Below are 21,637 nucleotides of genomic sequence, written 5' to 3' on the forward strand. Positions count from 1 at the left end.
GGGCTTTTTGGTTGTTTCCATGTCCTGGCCACTGTGAACAATGCTGCAATAAACATGGGGCTGCATGTGTCTTTATGTATCAATGTTTCTGAGTTTTTGGGATATATACCCAGTAGAGGGATTGCTGGGTCATAAGGTAGTTCTATTTTCAGTTTTTTGAGGAACCACCATACTTTCTTCCATAATGGTTGTACTACTTTACATTCCCACCAACAGTGGATGAGGGTTCCTTTTTCTCCACAGCCTCTCCAACATTTGCTGTTACCTGACTTGCTAATAACAGCTAATCAAACAGGTGTGAGGTGGTATCTCATTGCCGTTTTGATTTGCATTTCTCTAATAGCTAAAGAAGATGAGCATCTTTTCATATATCTGTTGGCCATTTGTATTTCTTCCTGGGAGAAGTGTCTATTCATATCCTCTTCCCATTTTTTTATTGGATTGTTTGTTTGTTTGTTGTTGAGTTTTATGAGTTCTTTGTATATTTTGGATATTAGGCCCTTATCTGAGCTGTCGTTTGAAAAAATCATTTCCCATTTAGTTGGCTTTCTGTTTATTTTGTTATCAGTTTCTCTTGCTGAGCAAAAACTTCTTAGTCTGATGTAGTCCCATTCATTAATTTTTGCCTTCACTTCTCTTGCCATTGGAGTCAAATTCATAAAATGCTCTTTAAAACCCAGGTCCCTGAGTTGAGTACCTATGTCTTCTTCTATGTACTTAATTGTTTCAGGTCTTATGTTTAGATCTTTGATCCATTTTGAGTTAATTTTTGTACAGGGGGAGAGACTGTAGTCCAGTTTCATTCTTTTGCATGTGGCTTTCCAGTTTTCCCAGCACCATTTATTGAAGAGGCTTTCTTTTCTCCATTGTGTGTTGTTGGCCCCTTTATCAAAAATTATTTGACTATATATATGTGGTTTTATTTCTGGACTTTCTATTCTGTTCCATTGGTCTGAGTGTCTATTTTTCTGCCAATACCATGCTGTTTTGATTGTCGTGGCCCTATAATAGAGTTTGAAGTCAGGTATTGAAATGCCCCCAGCTTCATTCTTTTTCTTTAGGATTGCTTTGGCTATTCGGGGTTTTTTATAGTTCCATATAAATCTGATGATTTTTTGCTCTATTTCTTTAAAAAATGTCATTGGAAGTTTGATGGGAATTGCATTAAATTTGTATATTGCTTTGGGTAATATAGCCATCTTGATTATATTTATTCTTCCTAGCCAAGAACAAGGTATATTCTTCCATCTCATTATATCTTTTTCGATTTCCCTTAACAATGGTTTATAGTTTTCATTATATAAGTCCTTTACATTCTTTGTTATGTTTATTCCTAAGTATTTTATTTTTTTTGTTGCAATCGTGAAGGGGATTGTTCTTTTGAGTTCCTTCTCAGTTGTTTCATTGTTGGCATATAGAAAGGCTATTGACTCATAGAAGCATTATTAAAAACAGCCAAATGTATATACAAATCAAATGCCCATCAGCATAAGAATAAATCATGGCATATTCTATAATTGGATACCTTACAGAAATAAAATTCAACTATTGTACAATCACTCCCAACAACAAGGATTTTATAAACATAATGCTGAGCTAAAAAGGTCAGATTTAACACAATAATAAAAAATAGAGAAACAAAAATGCAACTTCAAAAGGCACCTCTTCCATAAATTATTTACTTTGCCTTCTTATATGTTAATTAGACAACAGTGGCATTTTTACAGTAAATACAAAATGAAGATAAGAATGAATAGATAGACCTAATAAGTTCACAGCTCTAAGATCTGGTCATCCTGCTGACACATTGTGAAAATGAACTCAATAGAGTATCCTGCATATTTATACTTGTATTAATCTGCTTGAGGTGCCATAACAGAATGCCATAGACTGTACAGCTTAAAAAACAGAAAAACATTTTATTCACAAATCTGAAGGCTGGAAGTCCAAAATCTGAGTGTTGGCAGGGTTGGTTCCTGGCTAGTAATGAATGCTTTCTCGCTGTGTCCTCACAGGGCTTTTCTTCTTTTTTAATTTTTAATAAAAACGTTTAAATTACAGTTTACATTTGTTGAAATCCATGGGAGTCCGAAAAGACCAGAGTAACAGGCTTTTATTGAAAGGAAGAAAGGAACTCTGCCGGGTACTTCTCCGAGGAGAAGAGCACCAGTTACAGACAATGAGGAGAATTTTATAGGGTTTGGGAGAGCCTGAGGAGATACTAAGTCAGAAGTTCTGGTATGTTCCCTTTTACGGTTTTAAGATTTCAGCTTTCTGGAATTCTTCTGCCTCAGGGGCGATTATCCAGTAAGTAAAGGTGAGGTCAGGCAGCCAGGTGGGACAGCAAAAGGGCAGTTGGAGTTCTGGTAAATTCATATATCTATCAACATTCAGTATTATTTTGTATTAGTTTTAGTTGTACAGAACAGTGATTAGCCAATCACACACTTTACAAAGTATTCCCTTTTATATTTCTAGTACCCACCTGGCACCATATATAGTCATTACAATATTATTTACCGTGTTTCCTATGCTGTATTTTACATCCCATAAATTTTTTGTAACTACCAATATGTACTTCTCAATTCCTTCAATTTCTTCATTCAGCCCTCCAAACCTCTTCACTGTGGCAACCATCAATCTGTTCTCTGTATCTATGAGTCTGTTTCTGTTTTGTTTGTTCATTTATATTATTCTTTAGATTCCATATATGAGTAAAATAATATGGTATTTGTCTTTCTCTGTCTGACTTATTTCACTTAGCATAGTACCCTCTAGGTTCACAAGGTCTTTCTTCTGTCTATGCATGAAGAGAGAGAAAGAGAGTTCTGGTATCTCTTCCTCTTCTTATAAGGACAGCCATCCTATCAGATTAGGACCCACCCTACGGACCTCTTGTAATCTGAATTACCTTCTTAGAGTCCTAACTCCAAATACAGTCACACTCGGGGGTTAATGCTTCAATATATGAATTTTGGAGGACACACTTCAGTCCATACAATACTCAAAATGTCTGTAGGTGATTAACAACCTGTGGAGTGTCCTGCTTATTATTACTAGAGTGTCTTAAAAATCATTAATCACCATTCATAAATGTATGCATATATTTTAAGAAATCTCTTCCCCAACTTTCCTTCTTTGCTGAAAATAATAGTGTCTTGGGCTGATAGTCTGTTTGTTACCAAGGCAACAAAGATATATGTGCTGCCCTAAGCAGTACAGAAGTTCAATTTCTATAACTTGGTTCTGACAGATTTTTTGCAAACTCCGCTCAAATAAACCAGTTGTACCATTTTCCCCCTAGTAATAAGATGAGAAAGGTTCCTATAGGTCTTCAGACAGTAATTATAATGAAACCATAGTTATATAGCCAGGGGAGTCTCCCTATAATGGTTTCAGTCCTCTCTAAGGAAAGTTACAGCCACATCAAGTGCAAGTACCTCTTACATAGCAATTAGATATGAGCTTCAGGATCTGAGGTAGTACTGCTGTTTATAACCCAATATATGTTTTCTTACTCTTTAGTTAGTAACTATGCCCTCCCCCCAACTTATCCTCATGAGAAATTACATTTTCTATCCTCCCTTGCTATTAGAGTGATCACCACATCTATATTATTGTCTGAGACTCATTGAAATGGTTTTATGCAGGAGCACATAGCCAGCACACACCCTTGTCTGTCTTACCTTCATTTCCTCTTGTTTTCTGCCTGAATTATGGATTTGATGTCTGGAAATATAGCAGCCATATGAATGACTAGAACTTCAAGAATCATCTTGGGCAAGAGATAACTTCAAGAAAGGAAGTCACGGCGGTGGGGGGAAAGAAGAGGAGGGGTGGGGAGAGGGGAGGGGCACAAAGAAAACCAGATAGAAGGTGACGGAAGACAATTTGACTTTGGGTGAGGGGTATGCAACATAATCAAATGTCAAAATAACCTGGAGATGTCTTCTTTGCACATATGTACCCTGATTTATCAATGTCACTCCACTAAAATTAATAAAAAAAGAAAGGTTTTTAGATTAAAAAGAAAGAAAGGAAGTCACATATTAAGGAAGATAGAACTGAAAAGCAGAACAGGCCCTGGCCGGTTGGCTCAGTGGTAGAGCATCGGCCTGGTGTACGGAGGTCCCGGGTTCGATTCCCAGCCAGGGCACACAGGAGAAGCGCCCATCTGCTTCTCCACCCCTCCCCCTCTCCTTCCTCTCTGTCTCTCTCTTCCCCTTCCGCAGCAAGGCTCCATTGGAGCAAAAGATGGCCCAGGCGCTGGGGATGGCTCCTTGGCCTCTGCCCCAGGCGCTAGAGTGGCTCTGGTCGCGACAGAGCGACTCTCCGGATGGGCAGAGCATCGCCCCCTGGTGGGTGTGCCAGGTGGATCCTGGTCGGGCGCATGCGGGAGTCTGTCTGACTGCCTCCCCGTTTCCAGCTTCAGAAAAATACAAAAAAATATAAAATAAATAAAATAAAAAATAAATAAATAAAAAGCAGAACAAACCTAGGTCTATAATAACAACATAGAACTTCCATATCAACCCTGGATTGTTGAACTCTTTTATGCGAGGGTGAAATAAATCTCCTAATACCTATGTAAAGTAAATTCCCAAATGATACAAAGTATAGAGTCAAAAATCTCAAAACACCAAAATTTCCTTAGGAAATCCTCAAAATCCACAATATATTAGAGTAAATTAGTATGGCTTAGGTCCTGAGTGGATTGTAGGTATGCAGAAATCTTGAGCCTTTAATTCTTGGGGTAGTCAAAAAAATAACCTAAATAAGAGTTTATCCTTGCATTGTTTTAAATTAGTTTGCCCTTCAGAAAATATCTACATTGTTTTCAAAGACTGTAATTTAGAAATTAAAAATCAAGAGTGGTCTGAAAAGAAAAAAATATCGGGAAGCTTCATGTTGCTGATAGCTAACAGCAACATGTAAATGTATTTACTATATGTGTGTATGTATGGAATTACTATATATGGCATTTCAACTTTTTTAAGCCTGTTGAACAAGTCATCAGCATGCGCATGCTGCCTACTAGAGCAAGTGACTAAAATATCTTTAAAATCATTCATACTTTCTTGTCATGTTTTTGATGAGCTAAGTTTGATTACATCTATGTGCACGGTATGTGTTCTTTAAGCAGAATTGTGAAGAGAATTATCTATATGATTAAAATAGCTTTCTTTTCTTTCTCTTCCTCGTGCTTTCGGTTCAACTCAATTACACATCTAAAACTAGTCACCGCTGCCACATGGTTTTGTCAAGCTGTGGGTAAGTGGAGCTCTGAGGAGAATGGAAAGTGCAGAAGTTCTGGAACTCAGATTTCTCTAGGAATGTTCCTACGTTGCTAAGCTATGTAGTGTGCTTTAACAACAAGGAGCCACGTAGGCTCCTTGGAGCAAGAGGGAGAAACTGGAGGGAGATAGCTATATTCTTTTGGAAGGATTAGATATTAGGCTGTCTCTTCCAATTAAAAACTCCCAGCTTAAGTGTAAATATTTAAGGAAATTAAGGACAACTCAGTGTAGACCCACGATAAATCTTGGAGGGTATCAATAGCCTTGAGTTCCTGTCGACCAGATCATCTTCCTTTAAAACTGTTCTCAGGTACAATTCTAAATTCACCATTTAAAAATAATCTTCAAAAATTTTAGCTATGACTTAGTTATATTGGGTTGGGAAATAAGTTCGTAGCGTTTTTACCAAAGACTTTTATTTAAACAAAAAACAATAATTATATCAATAAGTTAATCAATTATATATTTGCCGTTGCTGTTTACAACCTCTTCCCACCTCTCGACCAATTTGTTGATGCTGTTCCGCCAAAAATCGCCTGGTCTGGTGTCAAAGAAGTTGTTGAGCCAGTTTTTAAGGACCTCTTTGTTATCAAAGGTAACACCCTTCATATGGTTTGACAGGGAGCGGAAAAGATGGTAATCGGTCGGTGCAAGGTCCGGAGAATACGGCGGATGCTGAAGGACCTCCCCTTCGAGCTCTTGGAGTGTGGCTTTGACGACTCGTGCAACATGGGGCCTGGCGTTGTCGTGAAGGAGTATGGTTTGACCATGTCGATCAGGTCTTTTCAGTCGAATAGCCTCATTCACGCGGTGTAGCTGGGCAATGTAGAGCTCCTTGTTGACCGTGGCATTGTTTTCGAGCATTTCCCAGTTCTTCATTGAATTCAGAAGGCCTTCCGCTGCAGCACGTGTCATCCACGTCAAAGTCGCCATTTTTGAACTCTGCAAACCATTTCCATGCTGTAGACTCGCCTATGACACCTTCTCCATACACGTCGCAAATGTCCCGGGCTGCTTCGGCAGCTTTTTGACCTTGATGAAAAGCAAAAGAAGAGCAGGTGTCGAAAATGTTGATTTTTGCCTCCTGGGTATTCCATTTCTAAGCCTCAAAACTAATAAAAAATTAAATAACTCAAAAATACAATTAACATAGTTTTGTAGAGCAGAAAGAGTTTTATCGAATGAATATTTACCCTTTGCCAAACAGCAAACAAATCATTGTAAAATAAAAGAAAATATAAAAATGCTACGAACTTATTCCCCAACCCAATAGGACCTCAAGTTCATCTTCTTTTCAAGACTATGTAAAAGCCAAATAAGTCTGTTTTGAGAAAATGAGGTATTATCTTTTAAAGTGAGCCACCTATTTTCGAGGAGATCCTACAATTACAATATGCTAAGTTTGTGGGATAAAGACATTCATTCTGTGGGAAATCCTTCATTTTAAAAATACTGATTGAGTGCATACTATGTGACAGGTGCTGGGAATACAGAAGTAGAAAAATTGATCACTACTACTTACTTGATTATCCTACTAAGAGAAGCAGAAAATAAACACAGAAATGTAAAACAAATGTCAGAGAATGACATGCTATGGGGACAGCTTAAGGAGGGTCAGGGATAGAGGATGAGGCTGGGATGATGGTGGGAATTATAGAAAAGAATAAGAAAGCCTTGTGGAGAAAGTCCTATTTAGCCAGAGCAATGACTGAAATGAAGGGATGCCATGGGGAGACCTCACTGCATTCATTCTAGGCTAGGGGACCTGCACGTATAAAGTGGTTCAGGCTTCATCACCTAAATAATCTTTGCCTCCCTAGGGATTCATAGTAACTTTCAGCCATTGTATGTATGTACCACTATTGATTTATCCATTCTCTATTAAAGGACACCTTAGTTACTTTCAAGTTTGGTAATTATGAGTATACGTTAATGTGTAAGTTTCTGTGTGGAAATAAGTTTTCAAATCTTTGAGTAGCTACCAAGGAGCATGATTGCCGGATCATATGGTAAAACTATGTTTGGCTTTGTAAGAAACTGCCAATATGTCTCCCGAAGTGGCTGTTCCATTTTGCATTTTCCCTAAGAATGAATGCGAGTTCATGATGCTCTACATACTTGTCAGCATTTGATATTGTCAAAGTTTTGGATTTTAGTCATTCTGGTAGGTGTATCATAGTATCTCACTGTGGTTTTAATTTTTTATTCCCTAATGACAAATGCTGTCGAGTATCTTTTCATATGCATGCTTATTTGCCATCTGCTGATCATCTTTGATCAAGTGTTTATTCAGATATTTTGCCTGGTTTTTAATTGGGCTATTTGTTTTCTTACTGTGAGTTTTAAATGTTCTCTGTATATTTTAGATACAAGTCCTTTATCAAATAAGTGTTTTGAAAACATTTTCTTCCAGATTGTGGCTCAATTTTTATTCTTTTACCAGTGTCTTTCACAAAGAAAAAGTTTTGCTTTTTCTCATGTTTGAGGTAGTTTTATTTTATTCTCATTAGATCAATTGCTAGAACCAAAGGATAACTTTGCCCATAGTTATTACTTACTTCACTTGTGTAAATTTAAGTTTAATTAAGACTTTCAATAGTACATAATGTATATTTTGGATTTTGTAAAATTTTACATGATATCTGAGAATAAACTATTTATATATTGCCTTTATTCCTTTAACATTATTTTGAAACTTCTAAGAGAAATAATAAAAACCATAACATCAGATTATTAAATTTTCTATAATATAAGAATAAACATTATATACCTTTTGCAATATAAGAGCAAGATGAATTTTAGACTGCACTGCAATTTTTGTAAGAGGAGGAAGAATAATTCTTTGCATTGTTTGCTTGTTGACCTTTATGTCAGAATTTAAAGAATTATCACTATCCTTCAAATTAACCTAAGAAAACTGATGTGGGAAAGAAACACACAGTAGAATAGCTAACTATTCTAGCAGTCATGTAATGATTTACAGGTTTCAGATGAGCAAGCCACAATCTAGGAAATAAAGCAATTCAATCACGGTCACTTAGCTCATTAATGGCAAGCTGGGACCATAAATCCCACTTTTTAATTCCAGTTCAGCATCTGTTTCACTCTCCAAGCAGTCTATTGTACTTGTTTTTCCCAATATAAATAAAAAATGAATTTTCTGACCCAATTGTATAAAAGGTCTCACACAGAAAGAAAAATGAGTTAAGTCTAAGGTCTGACTTTCAAAAAGAGGGTAGAACTACCTCCTAATTACTCATAAGTAACACAAAGAAATATATTTTTATTGTTAGATAATATTTATATTTTATAAATTTAAAATATTGAAATATATTTTATTCAGCCTAGAATAATTTTAGAATTTATGAAAATCAGATGTTTTGTGGCAACAAGGCCAGTAATTACTATACCAAACATTCTGAAAATATAACATGAAAAACTTGAATACAAATTGCTCTAGTCTAAAAAGATAGCCAAGCGACTAAAAATATCTGCTCCAACAAATTCTTGAAGTCAATTTTCAGAATATGAAAATACTTTGATGCTGCACATTATTCTGACAAGAAAAACTCCATGCCATAGTTAGAAATAAAATGGGTTTTTCTGGTTTGTTTTTTACAGAGACAGAAAGAGAGTCAGAGAGAGGAATAGACAGACAGGAATGAAGAGAGAAGAGAAGCATCAGTCATCAGTTTTTCGTTGCCACACTTTAGTTGTTCACTGATTGCTTTCTCATATGTGCCTTGACCATGGACCTTCAGCAGACTGAGTAACCCCTTGCTCAAGCCAGCGACCTTGGGTCCAAGTTGGTGAGCTTTGCTCAAACCAGATGAGCCTATGCTCAAACTGGTGACCTTGGGGTCTCAAACCTGGGTCCTCTGCATCCCAGTCCAACGCTCTATCCACTGTGCTACCGCCTGGTCAGGCTGTATTATTTCTTAATATTTCTGTGATAAATAAGATTTCTATGTAAGATAAAAAATATACAATAAACACCAAAAATTTTTTTCTTAAATATTAAGATCAGTATACTATCTTCAAGAAAGATTAAATAACTCTTTCCTGGCTCTGGCTGGTTTGCTCAATGGTAGAGCATCTTCCTGGCATGCAGAAGTCCTGGGTTTGATTCCTGGTCAGGGCACACAGGAGAAGCAACCCTTTGCTTCTCCACTCGCTCCCTCCCCTTCTCTTTCTCTCTTTCTTTCCTTCCCACAGTCATTGCTCCATTGGTTTGAGCGCATTAGCCCTGGGTGCTGAGTATGGCTCCATGACCTCACCTCAGGTACTAAAATAGCTTGGTTGCTGAACAACACAGCAATGGCCCCAGATGGGCAGAGCATGGTGGGGTAGGGGGATTGCTGGGTGGATCCTAGTCTGGGCATGTGCAGGAATTTGTCTCTCTGCTTCCTCACTTCTCACTTAATAAAAAACAAACAAACAACAACAAAAACAAACCTCTTTCCTATGTTCCTAATCCAGAAATTTTCATTCCCAAGTGACTGTGAATTCCCCAAGAAATATACCCTTTATACTTGAGAATTATGACACTGTAAGTGTCTAATAAATGATTGCTAAGTGATTGAGGGAACATCATTAAATATTACTGAATATTGCAAATAGCATTCCAAATGTTCTCCAGTTTATCATCTGTAATATTCTTTTTCTATTAGATTTCTTTTTCTTCAGATTTTAACATCTTCTTAGAAGATGACACAAATTTAAGGGTTGGTTTTATTAAAGTACAATAGGAAAAGTCCTTATTTAAAGTTAATTTAACATAAAACACATTCGTGGGTATCGTATTTTAAAGCTATCTTTTAATTTACTATATCAGAATTGATAATAACCATGTTATGCATTTTTACATTGGAAAACCAACAAAGTGACATTAAATATATAAAATATACATTAGGTTTCGCATAAGTATTTCGTTTTCTAGGAGAAAATTTTCTTTTCCACCCATGCCTAGATTGATCTAAACATTTACAAAAATTTGGTCTGAAAGTCAAATAGCCACCCTCACATTGCTTTGATGGGAGGAATAATTCAGTGCAAACAAAGAAGGTGGAGAAATATTTGCTGTGTGAGAAAATGTTGAGAACAACTTATTAGTGTGATTGTCTTTCTGTCATTTCAGGGTATGAGCACTCTGGAAGTGGAAGCAAGGTTAACAAGATAGACCCCAAGGCATTTTTTGGCAACAGTGAAGAGGGAAAACCAACACCCCATGACCATGAGCCTCAAATCCCCAATGTCTGCTTTTCAGTGTGAGCGCAAAAGCAGCCATAGTACGGCTGGAAATGGAAGTTGTTTCCTTGTCAGGCACACCCCTCATCCCAGAAGGGTCTGCCACATCAAAGGTAAGGTGATTCAAAGTCTTAGAATGTGTCTTTCTTCTCTACACTTGGACTACTTGCCAATTCTGATGGGTAAACACAGGGGTGCTTATTCAATTATTTAACCACTGTTGAGGCACAGTTATTGACTACTGAGACCAGGTGCCAGTACTGAGGATAAAACAGAGGCCAGCAGGCACACTCTGTGCCAGGCATTCATGCTTGGATTACTCAGTTGTAAAGACAGGGGTCTGAAGAGGTGCCAAAGGGGCCACTCAGGGAGCTCAAGGTAGCAATGCCAAATGGTAGGAAAGTGTTTTAATATTTTACAAACCTGCACAGCCATGCTAGCATCTACATGCTAAATACCAGCCTTGGAGAAGCATGAATTTTACCCCCATCTTTCTCTCTCTCTCTCTCTTTTCTTTTCTCTCTGCCCACTCCTTGTCTCTCTTCCTTCCTTCTTTCCAACTTTCTTCCTAAGTTCCTTCATCTTTTTTTTCTCCTATCTTTCCCTCTACCCTTCTCTCCTTCCCTCTTTTTCTTTCACAGTTTAAAAGTTAGTTTCTGTTACACCGTTTATTCTTGACTTTTTTCCTACCTGCATGATTTCTTCTTCCCAGCTTTATTATTGCTGATTCTGCAATAAATGTTGGCATCTCTCACAGTTCAGTCTTCAGCCATTTTCTGTTTTTAGTCTACTATGACTCTAATCAGATTTACCCATTCACAAGTTTCAAATACTGTCTATAGGGCAAGTACTTTCAAATGTGTATCCTAGACTCATACTCTTCTTCTAACCATGAGACTCTATATTACACTGTCTACCTACCTATATGTGAGGCCTTGGATGCTTCATGGGCACCTTGAATTTTGCTTTTTGAAACTGACTGGCTGCACTTTTCTTTTTCATTTCAATTCCAGTTACTACTCTCTCTAGAATTATCTGATATATCCTCAAAATATTTCCAAAAACTTTTTTTTATTCAGTTGAACATACATTACTATGAGCGAGTATTTGTGGTATACATCAGTGGTCCCCAAACTTTTTTGGGCTACGGACTGGTTTAATGTCAGAAAATATTTTCACAGACCAGCCTTTAGGGTGGGACGGATAAATGTATCATGTGACCGAGACAAGCGTCAGGAGTGAGTCTTGGATGTAACAGAGGGAATCTGGTCATTTTAAAAAAATAAAACATCGTTCAGACTTAAATATAAATAAAACAGAAATAATGTAAGTTATTTATTCTTTCTCTGTGGACTGGTACCAAATGGCCCACGGACCAGTACCGGTCCACAGCCCGGGGGTTGGGGACCACTGGTATACATTGTATAAGATTTGAGGGCAGCCTGACCAGACAGTGGCGCAGTGGATAGAGCAGTGAACTGGGATGCGGAGGATCCAGGTTTGAGACCTCAAGGTCGCCAGCTTGAGCATGGGCTCATCTGGTTTGAGCAAAGCTCACCAGCTTGGACCCTTAGGTCTCAGCCAGAGACCCAAGTTCGCTGGCTCGAGCAAGGAGTTACTCGGTCTGCTGTAGCCCCACAGTCAAGGCACATATGAGAAAGCAATCAGTGAACTAAGGTGTCGCAAAGAAAAACTGATGATTGATGCTTCTCTTCTCTCTCCATTCCTGTCTGTCTGTCCCTATCTATCCCTCTCTCTGACTCTCTCTATGTAAAAAAAAAAAATTTGAGGATCTAAGTCAGTCCCTTGCCAGTAGTTTTATATTACATTATAGATATGATAATTCAAGGAAGAACGTGAAACAAAATATAGAAGAGTACTTTCAAGCCTTTGAAATCAGAAAGAAATTATACTCAGTTAAACACTTAATAGTATTTGCCTTCATAGAAAAAAAAAGTTGCAATTAGAACACATGTTTGCCTGACCTGTGGGTGGCACAGTGGATAAAGCATTGACCCAGAATGCTGAGGTCACTGGTTCAAAACCCTGGTCTTGCCCGGTCAAGGTACATGCGAGAGGCAACTACAGTGAGTTGATGTCTCCTACTCCCTGCCCCTACCCTCCCTGCTGCCTTTCTCTCTGTATTCCCTCTCTAAAATCAGTAAATAAAATCTTTTTTTTTAAAAAAAGAATGCAATGTTTTCCTCATGTGGGTTTCGAAAAACACTGTCCTCAGATTTTGCCAAGACAATAGATTCCCAGGGCATTTATGACTTCTTTGTTTCAACATCTGTTTTCTTTTCCTTGGCCATGGTTTTCTTAATCTCCTTTAGGAATCTGTCTCTGGCAGCCACTCAGCCAGCCTTTCTCCTTGAATCTTGTTTATCTCACAACCTCCTGACTGTTCTCATCTGGGTTTTCTTCTTGCTCTATCCCAAAGTTCATTTTTGTTTTAATTAAGTGAGAGGCGGAAGGCAGAGACTGACTCCCACATGCGCCCCTACCAGGATCCCCCGGGCAAGCCCCTACCAGGTGATGCTCTGCCTGCTGGACCGCAGCTCCTTTCTCAGCAACTGAGCTATTCTAGCACCTGAGGCTGAGGCCATGGAGCCATCCTCAGCGCCTGGGGCCAACTTTGCTTGAAGCATTCAAGCCTTGGCTGCAGGAGGGGATGGGGGGGAGAGGGAGGCGTGAAGAAGCAGATGGTCACTTCTGTGTGTCCTGACCAGGAATTGAACCTGGACTTCCACATGCCGGCTGAGGCTCTACGTTGAGACAACCGGCCAGGGCCTACCCCAAAGTTCAATCATCATTTTCTCTGCTGTTCTCTCTGCCCTGGCTGGTCTCCCACACATCTTATTTACAGGACCAAGTCAATTTTTTAACAATCTCACAACCTCAGAGAGGGGCTACAATACAGCTGCAAATGATTTTTTACTGAAATCACATGCTCAAAGATACACAACTACTGAATGGCCGAGGTAGCTAAAAATTCCGTTGAACATCTGTCAGTGGCTCTACAATTTTATCTGGGTGTTATTTAAACTCCCTCCTTTTCTTCCACAAGAATTTAACACCTCCCTGGGAAACTGAAATAGTGGTGAGCAAAACAAACACACCTACTTTTCATAGAGTTCACAGTTCAGTGGAAGATATTTGATACTCATCAAATAAAAAAATATATTTCATCATAAGCTTCAATAACTTCTGTAGTGAATGCTGCTGTATACCTACCACCTACCTAGATCATGCCTCTAGGACCAAGGCATTCACCTACCCACCCACCAGCCAGCTGTGTCAGCTGCTGATGGCTTACACCAGTCTCTCTCTGGGAACTGCTCTCAGCTGAGGGGAGCTCTCATGCACAATGGGAGTTTGACCAGTGAGTGATTGTTGAACTAGAAAGGCCTGACTCCCTTGCCTTGGGTCTCCAGAGCCATCCACTGCTCCATGTGGAACTGACGGAAGGCTCTACTGGATCTGAATTGCAGTTCAACTTTCACCCAGTCTTGCTTCCCTGGCCTCCTTACACATACTGTTCCAAACAGCACTCACAATAAATTTTCTTCACACAAATCTCCATCCCAGCTTCTGTTTCCAGAGACGTGATCTAAGACAGTTGCTCTAAATATATATATATATATGCTACTATGAGAATACACCATAAGGAAATCTAATTTAGATTGAGAATGTCAAGACTAGAATATCTCTTTAAGTGACATTTACACCAATACCTAAAAAATTAAGAAACAGCAAATAGTGGCTTTTTTATTTTATTTTTTATGACTAGAGGGAACAGCATGAGTGAAAATCCTAAGGTGGGAAAGATCATATCAAATGTTCAAGGAATGGACAAATCCAGTGTGGCATATATATAGTATATATATATATGAGGGGAGAGAGAAAGAATATTGATATGAGATGAGTCATAAGAGGCAGAGGTCACATCATAGGGAACATTTTAGCTTATCTCTATATGCACAATGCTATCTTAAGTGCATGAGAAGCCCCTGAAGGGTTTTAGGTAGGATATTTTAAAAGGTTAAGTATATATTTTAATATGATATTTCTGGTTGTCTATGGAGAATAAATTGGATGAGGGCAAGGAAATAAAGCAGTTATTATAAGTCTCCTATAAGTTGCAAAAGAAGTCCCTGGCTGGTAGGCTTAGAGATAGGCGCCAAGCCCAGTGTGTGGATGTCCCGGGATTCAATCCTCAGGCAGGACACACATGAGACTCATGAGAAGCAATCGTCTGCTTCTCTTCCCCTCTCTCTCCCCCTCTCTCCCACTTTCCCTCTTGTAGCCAGTGGCTCAGTTGGTTTGAGCATTGCCCAAGGAACTGAGGATGGCTCGGTTGATTTGAGCATGGGCCCCAGACGGGGGCTGCCAGGTGGATCCTGGTTGGGGTGCATGTGGGAGTTTGTCTCACTATCTCCCCTCCTCTCACTGAAAAAAAAAATAATAATAAAAATAAACAAATTACAAAAGTAGTAATCAGAGCAAGAGATAATGGTGGCCTAGAAAGGGGATGTAAGTGGCCAAGGACAGAAGTGGCTTAATTTATAAAATAGTTAGAAAAAAGTGACAAAAATAAATGTAGTATTGAAGGGGAAGGAAATCAGAGAAAGGAGTTGAAGAAGAGCCCCAAATTTATAGAATCATTCACAAGGTAGGGTAGACTAGTTGGAGGACCATACTTTTTGAAAAAGATCAAGTTCAGTTTCAAAGAGCAAAATTCTAGGTGCCCATAAGCATCTAATACTTTTTCAGCACTAACTACGCTAATATATTAAAGCATTTGGTATTCTTGATGGAGAGTTTTGTGCATAAAGAATATTATATGCAGTTACTTATTATTTTTAAATTAAATTTTAAATTGCCTGACCTGTGGTGGCACAGTGTATAAAGCGTCGACCTGGAAATGCTGAGGTCGCCGGTTCAAAACCCTGGGCTTGCCTGGTCAAGGCACATATAGAAGTTGATACTTCCTGCTCCTCCCCCTTTTCTCTCTCTCTCTTTCTCTCTCTTTCTTCTCTAAAATGAATAAATTTAATAAATATAAAATAAATTAACATTAAAAAATTTAAAAAGATATATATGTATAAATTTGCATAGGAAAAAGAATGGAATTCACCAAAGTGTTAATAATGGTGGTTAATTCCGGGTTTTCAGATTATGGGTGATTTGTATTTTCTTGAAATTAGAGTAATAAATTCACCTCATAAAAATTTTTAAATTAACAATTCTACACCTTTTTATTTTAATTTTTAATTTAACTCATAACTTTTATTATTTTACTTATAAATCTAGTAATTTTTTTTTTTGTATTTTTCTGAAGCTGGAAACGGGGAGGCAGTCAGACAGACTCCCGCATGCGCCCGACCAGGATCCACCCGGCACGCCCACCAGGGGGCGATGCTCTGCCCATCCAGGGCGTCACTCTGTTGCGACCTGAGGCCGAGGCCATGGAGCCATCCTCAGTGCCCGGGCCAACTTTGCTCCAATGGAGCCTTGGCTGCGGGAGAGGAAGAGAGAGACAGAGAGGAAGGAGAGGGAGGAGGGGTGGAGAAGCAGATGGGCACTTCTCCTGTGTGCCCTGGCCGCGAATCGAACCTGGGACTTCCGTACACCAGGCCGACGCTCTACCACTGAGCAAACCGGCCAGGGCCAAATCTAGTAAATTTTAACAATCACTTCAAAAGTCTTTAATTAATATTTAGTCCTATTTACTAACTTAGTTAATATTGTAAATACCTTTAAAAACTTTAAATGTCAATTACTCATTAAATATATTTGACTTCTTTTTAAATGTTTTATATTTTTAACAAGCAAATTCTCACCAAGCTATAAATAATTCCTGTCAATTAAATAAATTAAACTTATAAATAAAAACAAATAAGTTATTCAAAATATCGTTACTGTACATCAACTTAATGTTTTCATAAATTTTTACTTAAAATGTGAAGTCACTTTCTTATATAGGTTTTAAGTTGTAATTCTAAAGCTAATTTGTTAGTTTGATATGCTCAATTAGCAATATTTAATATATATTTTATTTTTTAATTGAATTCATTGGGGTGACACTGGTTAACATGCCCAATTCTACAACACATCTCAACACACCATCTTGTGTGTTCATCGTGCAAGTCAAGTCTTTATCCATCAGCATTTATCCCCTTTTGACCCTCCTCCACCTTCCCCCCACAATACCATCCTGATGACCATGTTCATGAGTTTTCTTCTTCTTGGTCCTTTTTTGCTCACTCCCTCCACAACCCTCACCGAGCCCTCCCTCCCCAACAGCTGTCAGCCTGCTCTTCATCTGTGAGTCTGTCTCTATTTTGCTAGTTAGTTTATTTTGTTCATTAGCATCCACATATGAGTGAAATCATATGGTACATGTCTTTCTCTGATTGGCTTATAAATATTATATATATTTTAAATACACATATGCAATGGTTTCACTAAACCTACGAATAAGAATAATATGTATTTTTCTTATTTTATCATTTCTATATTTAATACAAAACCTTCCCAATGTTAAAGGACACTCATCAGGAAGGAAATTAATTACATCAGAGAAAAAAAAATTAGACTTACTTTCTCATCAAACTGAGATTGCTTATCAGTCAGAGGATTAGGAAGTAATGCGAGATTTGAACTCTCACTTGGCACCCTCCCACAGGTGAGCCCTTTTTTATGAACAGCATGGTACAGAAACTTGACTCCTCATGGAGGGAGCCGGTATTTCTTAGGCCCAAGAGCCCAGTACCTAATTCTCCTGTATATTCAAGGAAGTTAGTGAAACTCCCGCCAAGATTGTTGTTAACCTCCTTCACTGCTGGGTAGAATTTCAAGTTTTTGTGACTAGCTTTAAGTCATTTAATATTGTCCTATTTGACTCTGAAGCCACTTTAATGACATTCCATTATACCCTTCACATGTTTTAAAATAGTTCTTTCCCAACTCTTAGCTAGATGGAATCTGAATTCTTCTTACATATATATGTGTATGTGTGTGTGCATATATATATATATATATATATATATATGGAAAAATGTATGGATGAACCAAAAAAAAAAAAACAAAGCTGAAAAAAAAAGAAAGGCCCTGGCCAGATAACTGGGTTGGTTAGAGAATCATCCGGAAGGGCAAAGTTTCTGGTTTGAAACCTGATCAGGGCACTTACAGGAACAGATCGATGTTCCTGTCTTTCTCTCTCTCTCCTTCCTTTCTCTAAACAAACAAACAAACAAACAAACACATAAACAGGTTTTTTTAAAGGCGGGATGGAGGGAAAAAGGCCTTCACACACACATATCTTTCATATTTAAAGGAGGTAGCAGAGAAAATAGGATTTTTCCACTGTCTCTATGTTACTGTGTTATATATTTTATTTGATAAGCAATTTATCCCTATACACCAGGGCCAATCACTAACCCCAGTGTTTAAGATAAAATGATAAGATGTGATACTATCTTCAAAAATTTGTTTCTCATTTCTATTTGGAACCAGTCACTAACTGTAAAGTTCAAAGTATTAGATTAAATAAAAGCTATGTATTTGGCTATGTTGTCCATTCTTTTTACAAAAAAATCATAGAGCACCTACTTTGTGCCAGGCACTCTTCTAGACACTGGAAATAGAGCAGAAAATGAAACAAATAATCCAGGCTTCATAAGGTATATATTCTAGTGCAGCTAAGCCAAGCTATGTGCAAACAGACATGACAGATGACTAATGCTATGTGAATAATGAAAGAGCATAAGGAGATAGAGAGTGAATAACTATGAAATATAGAGAGTGACAGCTGTATTTCATACAGTCATCAGCAAAGTCTTTTTTGATGCCATTTGAGCACATAGATAAGTAGAATGTGGGCTAATTGTACCAGAGGGAGATTTGGAAGAATGGCAAATATGAAAAATGCTTTCTGTGAAACAAAGCATCCATCATTACTACCCCTCATAATTCTCTGCTTAACATATGGCAATGCCCTCTGTCCCCATTTCCTGAGCTGTCTGATCTGACATGACCTAGCATTGTACTCAAAAGATGACCTCTCTTGGGCGATGGGTATGCGGCATAATTGAACAACAAGATAGCCTGGACTTGTTATCTTTGAATATATGTATCCTGATTTATTGATGTCGCCCCATTAAAAAAATAAAATTATTTAAAAAAAAAAAAAAGATGACCTCTCTATAAATCAATATTTGAGCCAAAAGCAAATAGCTGTTATATGAGAGGGAATAAAATTAAAACTCTGGCATGAGGTAGAAGGTTCTTTTGTATCACATTTTCCTTTTTTCTTTCCCTCACAATCTACCTTATCTTGCCTCTTTTCCTAGCTCCAAGAGCTTTTCACCTTCTGTCAGCACAAAGAAATAGCCAATGGCCTCACCTGTGGTGGCGCAGTGGATAAAACGTCGACCTGGAAATGCTGAGGTCGCCGGTTCGAAACCCTGGGCTTGCCTGGTCAAGGCACATATGGGAGTTGATGCTTCTAGCTCCTCCCCCCCGTCTCTCTCTCCTCTCTCTCCCTCTGTCTGTCGCCCTTTCTCTCTCCTCTCTAAAGATGAATAAATAAATAAAAACATTAAAAAAAAGACTTACTTAAAAAAAAAAAAAAAAAAAGAAATAGCCAATGTATGTCTTTTAGGATGCTTTCTACACTGAGACATTCTGGATGCTTTAAAGAAATCTCAATCTAGTATTCACGAAGTAGACTAACATAATCCCTTTTACTCATTATTGACACTTGGGAAATGCTCAAGGTTTGTGTGGGATAGAGGCAGATCTACCCCACTTGACTCTCAGACCAAGATCAAAGATGTGGGTCTGTTCTCAGACTAATAAGATAGCAGAATATTTTAAGGAAGCATGTATTACAAATATAATTTGCTACACTGATTTTCAAAGACGAGCACTGGTTCATACAATTTGAAGTCTGACATCTTACATACATTTAAAAACACTGCTGATTACTCAAAGAAAACTTGCCTTAAACCTGATCTGGTGATTTGGTCTTTTTATTCTTACTTCTAGGCTTGAATAACATTCCGATCTGTACAGTGAATGATGATGAGGACACACTGAAAAAACTATGTGGTGTTAGCCAGATCAACTACATAAAGAAGGACGAAATACCATTTGCCAAATGTAGTCACCCGCCCAACACTGCAGGTTCGGAGAGCCCAGTCAGAGGAGCCTCACCAGCCCTGAACAGTGTCAAAGTGCATCCCCCACGGCCTCATTCTGGTGAGTCCCTCTCAACTGATGAAGCCTTTCCTGAGGCCTCCTGCAGGAAAAGCCTACCAGGGGTTGGATAGGGTGGGCGGGGTGGGGGGGAATCTATATGATTGCTAATATATGATTTTTAAATTGTCATGACATTTTCTCACTGTAAAATAGGTTATTCATTATAAAAATTCTTCACTCATCTAATCTCAATTCAGCAATTCAAATGTTAATAAATGTTACAATTATTATTGTGTCCAAGACATATTTGGTATGGTTCTAATCTCTAGTTCCTTCAAAATTAGCTAAGAGATACCAACACTGAATCTGTTGCCACCATTGATAAGGAACTAACTTCCGACAAAAAGTGCATTGGGGAAATGCAATAGGTATGGAATTTCATGTTTACGTCTTCCCCACTGGGTGGTCAAGTTCTCAAGGTCAGGGCTCTGTGCTTTTGCTATTCTTGACATCTTTCCAGTTTCCAGCACAGTGCCTGGTCTTTCAGAAACAATTCAATAAATTAATTAATGCTTATTGAATTGAAATAAATTGAGATTAATCACAAGTACAGCATAGTGATTATATATAGTTAATAATACTTTGTTTTATATATATATATATATATATATATAATTTTTTTTGTATTTTTTTGAAGTCAGAAGCAGGGAGGCAGTCAGACAGACTCCTGCATGCACCTGACCAGGATCCATCTGGCATGCTCACCAGGGGGCAATGCTCTGCCCATCTGGGGCATTGCACTGTTGCGTCTGGAGCCATTCTAGCACCTGAGGCAAAGGCCATGGAGCCATTCTCAGTGCCCCAGCCAACTTTGCTCCAATGGAGCCTTGGCTGTGGGCGGGGAAGAGAGAGAGATAGAAAGGAAGAAGAGGGAAAAGGGTGGAGAAGCAGATGGGTGCTTGTCTTGTGTGCCCTGACCAGGAATCAAACCCGGGACTTCCACACACCTGGCTAATGCTCTACCGCTGAGCCAACAGGCCGGGGCCCTGTGTTGTATATTTGAAAGTGAAGAGTTTAGATCTTAAAATTTCTCATCATAAGAAAAAAAATGTGTAACTATGTGAAGTGACGATGTTAACTAAATTTATTGTGGTGATCATTTTGCAATATATACCTATATCAGATTATTATGTTGTACATCTTAAACTAATACCAAAAAAGCACACTATGGCAAATAATAAAGGTAAAATAGAAGGAATTCTGGGTGGCAGAAATTATATCTTGTCTCTTTCTCCTGCCCCATACATGCTATTACTAAAAGTTTAAGGGAACTTGAAAATTATTTTGGTATAATATGGTAAAATACATATATTTCAAAAGATAATGAGGGATCATTAATAAAGTACTTTCTGTGTGATTCTATTCTAAGGTCTTCATGCTTGTTAAGAGTTCCTCCTCTCACCTTTCTGTTTGTAGTGAGGAATGAAAGCCTACTTATTCCGCCTTCCTTATGGGGTCCCTTATTATATTGTAAAGCATAGGGACTTAAAAATTATATTTGCAGGGGTGCTTTGATGGGGATTAGGTGTTGTCATCTGGTAAAATTTGTATTGCAGACATGCGGCTCAGGTCATCTTTTTGGTGATGTCTGCTATTAAGCGTGACTTGAGAAATGGTTTTGTTTTTTTTTTGCTACATCTTAGTGTTCAGATCCTGGACTTATAGGTGTCAAAACCAAAGTCAGGAGATATGATGGTTTTCTGATTGCACCAGTGATCCAGTGCCTAATCCTGAGCCTCATGAATGTTGTGACAGCAATGGAAGTGGCTGCAACTTCCTGACCCCTCTTCCTTTTGATTGTGGGAAAGGCTGTATCCCCCATGGTGGGT

The 21,637-nt window shown here is 38.3% G+C and overlaps 1 protein-coding gene across 1 annotated transcript in view; it reads left to right on the forward strand.

Annotated features, from left to right (window-relative positions):
* The first annotated feature begins 10,530 nt into the window (after positions 1 to 10,530).
* C5H4orf17 (chromosome 5 C4orf17 homolog) overlaps positions 10,531 to 21,637 on the forward strand; it is a 33,677-nt gene continuing 22,570 nt past the window's right edge. Inside the window, exons 1-2 of the mRNA XM_066386485.1 lie at positions 10,531 to 10,657; positions 19,596 to 19,808. Coding sequence (XP_066242582.1) covers positions 10,531 to 10,657; positions 19,596 to 19,808 — 340 coding nt within the window. The remainder of the gene's footprint in view (positions 10,658 to 19,595; positions 19,809 to 21,637) is intronic.

The sequence above is a fragment of the Saccopteryx leptura genome, chromosome 5 (assembly GCF_036850995.1).
Source record: "Saccopteryx leptura isolate mSacLep1 chromosome 5, mSacLep1_pri_phased_curated, whole genome shotgun sequence".
NCBI lineage: Eukaryota > Metazoa > Chordata > Mammalia > Chiroptera > Emballonuridae > Saccopteryx > Saccopteryx leptura.